The 6,000-nt window shown below is 60.3% G+C and overlaps 1 protein-coding gene across 4 annotated transcripts in view; it reads left to right on the forward strand.

Annotated features, from left to right (window-relative positions):
* The window catches only part of BRD1 (bromodomain containing 1), a 49,994-nt gene extending 44,639 nt beyond the window's left edge, over window positions 1–5,355 (forward strand). For 3 of the 4 annotated variants that reach the window (XM_037845356.1, XM_037845357.1, XM_037845358.1), the window contains 5 exons: window positions 185–320; window positions 896–1,023; window positions 1,923–2,032; window positions 2,494–2,648; window positions 4,216–5,355. In XM_037845356.1, coding sequence (XP_037701284.1) covers window positions 185–320; window positions 896–1,023; window positions 1,923–2,032; window positions 2,494–2,648; window positions 4,216–4,399 — 713 coding nt within the window. In that variant the 3' untranslated portion in view covers window positions 4,400–5,355. Of the gene's footprint in view, window positions 1–184; window positions 321–895; window positions 1,024–1,922; window positions 2,033–2,493; window positions 2,649–4,215 lie in introns of those variants that run through there. The other variant, XR_005218251.1, reaches the window with a different exon arrangement.
* The last annotated feature ends 645 nt before the right edge of the window (window positions 5,356–6,000 follow it).

Consider the following 6,000-nt stretch of genomic DNA (forward strand, 5'->3'; position numbering starts at 1 on the left):
CCTGCAGACTGTGGCCCAGGGAGTGGCTCCGGGTTGGATTTACTGTGTTTGCTCATTTCGCGCAGCGAGTGCTCCTGTGTCCGCTGTGTTCTGGGCCAGCGCCAGGCGGGGGGCGCCCTGCGGGTTGTCCTGGGTCGGGGGCCTCGGGGCCGGGGCAGCTCAGGGCCCTGTGTGTGTGTTCCAGGTCTCACCAACGGCTTTGGGGATGCGAGCAGCGAGCAGGAGCCGGGCGGCGCGGCGAGCAGGAAGGCCGCACCCCGGCGCCGCTGCGCCTCTGAGTCCAGCATCTCCTCCAGCAACAGTCTCCTCTGTGGCCCCAGGTACCACGGCTGCGCGGCTGCGGTGGCGCCCCAGGAAGGGTGGAGAGGCTGGGCCCCCCGCTGCCAGCTCCTCACACCCGCCCCTGCTGACTGGCTCTCACCTGAGCCCCCTGGTCATGGCTGGGCTGGGGGTGCGGGTGAGGGTGGCCCCAGGTCCCACACTGAAGTGACCCTGTAGAGTCTCACTCCGGCAGCCACCGTGGAAGGTGGGCTCCAGCTTAGAGTCCACATGTAAATTCACATTTCATCCCTTATCCAAGTCAAAATCTTAGTAAATGAAGCCCTGTGGCTCTGCCCTGTGGAGGCCGCTTTGGCACTTCTTTGGGCCAGAATCAGGAGCCCTGAACCCCCTGTCTACAAGCCCCGCCCATCTGCATAGCTGGCCCTGGCCCACAGACCCTCTGCAGGACTGGCCTGGGGTGGGTGGCAGCCTGGGGACTCGGCCCCCCGCCTGCTGGCAGCTGCCGCGCTGATCACTGGGAGATTGGCTTGGGTTGGGGGTGTTGGGCAGAGCAGGTGAGCGGGCGTCAGCTCCTCCAGCGGCTCGCTCTCTCCCTCTGTCCCGGCCCCTCCAGTTTCAGTGCACCCAAGTGTGGGAGGGGCAAGCCCGCACTCGTGCGCAGACACACGCTTGAAGACCGCAGCGAGCTGATCTCCTGCATCGAGAACGGGAATTACGCCAAGGCTGCGCGGATCGCGGCAGGTCAGTTGGGTTTTCATCACGCCGGATTCGTGTAGTTTTCCTAGAACTCTGCGCTCCGCTGGCCCGGAGCCTGCACTGCGGGCGATTTTTGCGGCGTCACGGCTCTTGGTGGCCCTCGCCTGGCCGTGTGATTGTTGGCGCGCATCCACTCTCGGCCCCAGCAGCGGCCCTCTCGATCCCTGTCCCACCCTCTCTGTCTGGCTCTGCCGCTCCCGAGCCAGGCTTGGGCTTTGCCCAGGGGAAGTGCTTTCCTTCCCTCGGCGTTGATGTTGGCTGTGCATGTGTGCACCTTCGCCGCCCTCCAGAGACAGTTGATGTCGTGGCCTGGAGCTGGCGTCTGCTGCCACTGTGGGGGGCCCGGGGGGCGGGCCTGGGGGCAGTGCCGTGTCACCTCTGCTGCTCACCCTCAGCGGTCTCGAGCACCAGGCACCGCCAAGGCCGTCGCGCCTGTGGGCCGTGAGGAGGGCGTGGGGGCAGGGCAGTGGCACCCTGGTGGCGGGAGGGGCAGCAGCAGGGGTCCTGTCTTCACGGGTCGGGGAGGTATTAGGAGCCCAGTGGTGCTACCCAAAGGGGGTCCATGGAAAGGAGCACATTCCAGAAGGGGGTCTAGAGTGCGGGCGTGGGCATTGGGGCTGCAGGCCCTCCTGGCCAGTTTCCCGTGGCCTCGCCTCTCCTTCAGACCAGGCTCTCGTGGTGTCTTCCTGTGGCCGACGTCTGGCCTGCGTGGGTGGCAGTTGCGGTGCACCATGGTTTGGGCTCGGTCTTCAGGGGTGGGTGGTGTGAGCTGTGAGTCCCCACCTGCTGCAAGGCTGCTGGGGGCCAGCACGGGGGTGGCACCCGCCTGCCTCCACATCCCTCCCTGACCCTCCCTGACCCTTCCTGCTCTTCCTTTCCTCCAGAAGTCGGGCAGAGCGGCATGTGGATCTCCACCGACGCGGCGGCCTCTGTGCTCGAGCCCCTGAAGGTGGTGTGGGCCAAGTGCAGCGGCTACCCCTCCTACCCCGCGCTGGTGAGCAGTGGCCAGGACACCGCGCGGGGCGGGCCAGGGCTGCCCTGGGCCTTGGTTCTCAGTCGGCCGGTTGCAGATACACGCATCAGCCAACGGTGCAGAGGGTTTGGTGCCCTGAGCTGCCGAGACAGTGTTGTTCCCCAAGACAAGGGGCCACAGCTGGGGGTCCTGCGTCTGCACCAGGCAGGGCAGGTGGAGGGGCATCATGGGGTGACACAGCCGTGGTGCTGCAGAACCCGAGCCGGCCACACTGCCCTGCCCAGGGCCTGCACTCGGTGGGGTTGGGGGAGAGGAGCACGGATGCCCTCATCCTCAGTGTCAGCATCGGCACTGGTTGCAGTTTTTCCCCATCAGCCTGGCTGGAGCGGGGACAGGGGCTCTGTGGGGGTGGGTGGGGTTCTGCGGTCCGTGGCAGTGGGTCCTAGGGAGCTCCGAGTGACCGAGGACCTCTCCCTGCACAGATCATCGACCCCAAGATGCCCCGTGTGCCCGGCCACCACAATGGCGTCACCATCCCTGCACCCCCCCTGGACGTGCTCAGGATCGGGGAGCACATGCAGACCAAGGCTGGCGAGAAGCTGTTCCTGGTCCTGTTTTTCGACAACAAGAGAAGCTGGTGAGTGCAGAGCCTAGGCCCTGGCGCCAGCGTGGTGTGTCCTTCCTGCACTGAGGACGGGGTGCGGGCTCCCGCCGGGGGTCCTCCGTCTGGGTGCAGCCGGTGACTTGAGAGAGTACACCAGGAGCACACTAGGGGCCGACTGAGCACCGAGGGCCTGGGGGCGGCTGTCCGGCTGTCCGCACTGCTCCCTGTCCCCGGCTCTGTGTTTCCAGCGCGCGCTCGGGCCCCACCAGCACCTGGGAGCGTTCCAGTGCCCATGTGTTCATCCGGCAAAACATTAACTTGGAGTACTTGCCCCTTCACCCCTTTGTTGCTATGAGGGCCCAGGCTTGGGGGCTCCTCAGGTGAGCTCCCAGACTCCTAGTGCTCTGCCAGGAAAGCCCCCCCCCCCCCCCAAATACAACCTTGCCCACTTGCACAGGGCCTTGGCACGTGCTGTGCCCAGGAGGCCAAGCTGAGGGCATCTCGTTTCCATCTGGCTGGTGCCCCTTTGGAGCACACCCCCTGATGCTCTTGACACATCATCTCCATATCCCCTCACCACACCCCTACGTCGCACCTGCCACAATGCTTCCCCATCCTGATGCCACACGTGGTCCCACCCAGTGCACCCGGCCTGGGCAGCACTGACTCTGCATCTGATGCTGAGCCCAGGGCTCTTTGTGTTGATGTGAGTGACATCTGCTTGCGTCACCTGTCGGTGCAATGGCTACTCCCAGCGCATCTGTTGTTGACCCTGTACCATGTGTCCCGCAGGCCCTCCCGACTGCTGAGGGCCTTGCTTTCTGGGGGCCCTCCGAGGCATGGGGTGCGGGCAGTGCCCTGGGGGCTCCTGTGGCCTCTGCCCCGTGCCGGCCCCACCCTCCCACCTCCCAGGACAGGCTCTCGGGGGTCCCCAGGGCACCTGTGATGCGTTGGGGCTTCTCTGTCACACTGTGTCCAGGAGGGCACTGGGCCCGGCAGCAAGAAGTGCTACTTTCTTGTCCTTGCTCGGCTGCTGCTGCTGGAACGCCCCAGGGGCCTGGGCTGGGGGTGCCGGGGGTGGCTCTGCACCCAGCAGGGTTCTGGTTCCCTGCCCGGTGCTCCCTGGAGCCCCTCCGACAGTGCTCGTGCCTCTCCTTGCCCCCAGCCAGGCCCATGCAGCTCTCCCCCCGCTCCGTGCCAGGGGCTTTGTGTGTGTGTGTGAGAGCGTGTTGTGTCCATGGGTGTGCATCCGTATGCCTGAGAAAGCGTGCATGCACACGTACACGAGTGTGTACACGCACTTGGTGTCTGCATGTGTCCCTGCTCGTTGCTGGCCCCCCAGTGGGCCTCGTGCCGTCAGTGGGCCCTGGGAAGGGTTTCCGGGAGGGGGCAGTGAGGTCCGAGCTTTGGGGTGCCTGTCCTGCCTGTGTGCGCCGTCACCTGGCTTCTCACCCCCGCCCGGCCTCAGCAGGTCAAGCGCAGCTCGGCCTGAGCTCTGTGTTAGCCAGAAGGGCCTGAGCTGTGGGCTTGATTATTGCACAACACACGTGACATATAACGTGAATAGTTTTGTTGTCTCCATCTTTTGTGTTTTACGAAGGCAATGGCTTCCCAAGTCCAAGATGGTCCCGCTCGGCATCGATGAGACGATCGACAAGTTGAAGATGATGGAGGGCAGGAACTCCAGCATCCGGAAGGCCGTGCGAGTCGCGTTTGACCGCGCCATGAACCACCTCAGCCGCGTCCACGGGGAGCCAGTCAGCGACCTCAGCGACGTCGACTAGCCCCGCAGGAGGGCCCTGGCGTCTCCCGCACTGTCCATAACCTGTACATATGTGTACATTGTTCAGATCTTAACTTATTCTGGTTTCCGTCATAGGTCTTGGTTCTGTTCCCTTGAGGAGGGGGAGGTTTTGTTTCCACGTGTCCTCTGTGAAGCCATCGCCCGGCTCTGTGGGCCCGGACATGGCGTGGGTCTGTCTGCGGAATCCCTCACATGCTGGATGGTGCTGCTATATCACTTTCTTTGATCAGTAGCTTTTTTTTAAAGACTTTTGAATGTTTGATAATTTTGTAAATCATACTCTTTACACAGAGTGCCACTTATTTAATAAGATGGGTGTAAATTTACAGTGACAAATGTGTATTTTAAGAAAGAAATGACATTATTTTGAATGGTACTTTGTGGAAAGAGATGGAGAATAAATTGATGTCCTGCACATCACTTGCAAATCACCAAAAACCCTCCGCAGCCGTCGGGCAGAGCTCCCGGGGCACGGCCCCATCCCCTTGGCCCCTCCCGCCCACCCCAGGCCACCACGGTGCACCTCCCAGCCGATTATTTATTGTAGAAAGTGTATTCATTTGCTTTATAATGAAAAATAAATTTGCAAAGGTATATTGATATGCATTTTTATACAGGCACATAAAAATCCAACTCGCTTTGGGAGAGAGATGTATCGGCGTCGTTGTATAAATGACTTGATGGCTTGTGTGTACTTTGATTTTGTAACCTGTAATCTTCTGTTTACAACGAGGGGCTTTCTGTAACTTGTTTTATTTTAGAACACTTTGGTAGCAATAGAGACTTTGGATACATTTTTGTATGGTACATGTGATGTATATAGAATTAGTACTTTATTTTTATTTTTAAGAGGTAAAGCATTATGTTAGGGGGGAAAAGTAGGGTGGGTTTCCAAAATTGCATTTTTTATATTAAAAAATAAAGTCAGGATTTGGACGGTTGTGGACATTTTTTCCTTCCATCGCTGAAATGCTGGGCTGGGAGCCTGTGGTGGGACTGCCAGCCTTGGGGGATGCTCGGGAAAGCAGGTTGGTGCGTCTCTATTAAAAATTGTCATGGGGTGACATTTGTTATTTTAACCTAATTTTTATTTTAAAGTGATAGTAAGTTACTTAAAAAGCTTTAAGTGTTTTTTTTTTTTACGTCCACATTGTAATATCTCCATAGAAACTTGAGTTCAGCATCTTCCTTTGCTGGCATCTGTCATGTTTGGCAGCTGCTGCTGTCTGCTGTGGCCCTGACCCCTGGCCCGGGACGCCCACAGGGTGGGGACGGAGACTGGTTTGGTGGGGGCAGTGGGGAGTGGGGGTGTGGGGTGTGGCCAGGCTGCAGGCACCTCAGGGTTAGGTGAGCACGTGAGCCTGTTCCTGCTCCCCACGTTCCCTTTGGGGCTGCCGAAGGCAGGATGCGATCCGGTCTTCTCCAGCCCCAAGCTGTCCCCGTGCTGCGGCCTAGAGGGTGGACGTCTGGGTCGCTGCGGGGAGGCAGGTCTTCAAGCTCCCCGCGCTCGTGTGTGTTTCTGGCAGAGGCTGCACCTGGCTTGTCCTTTGGTGCTTCATGTCCTGGGGCTGAGAAGGGGCT

The sequence above is a fragment of the Choloepus didactylus genome, chromosome 8 (genome assembly GCF_015220235.1).
Source record: "Choloepus didactylus isolate mChoDid1 chromosome 8, mChoDid1.pri, whole genome shotgun sequence".
Classification (NCBI taxonomy): Eukaryota; Metazoa; Chordata; class Mammalia; order Pilosa; family Megalonychidae; genus Choloepus; species Choloepus didactylus.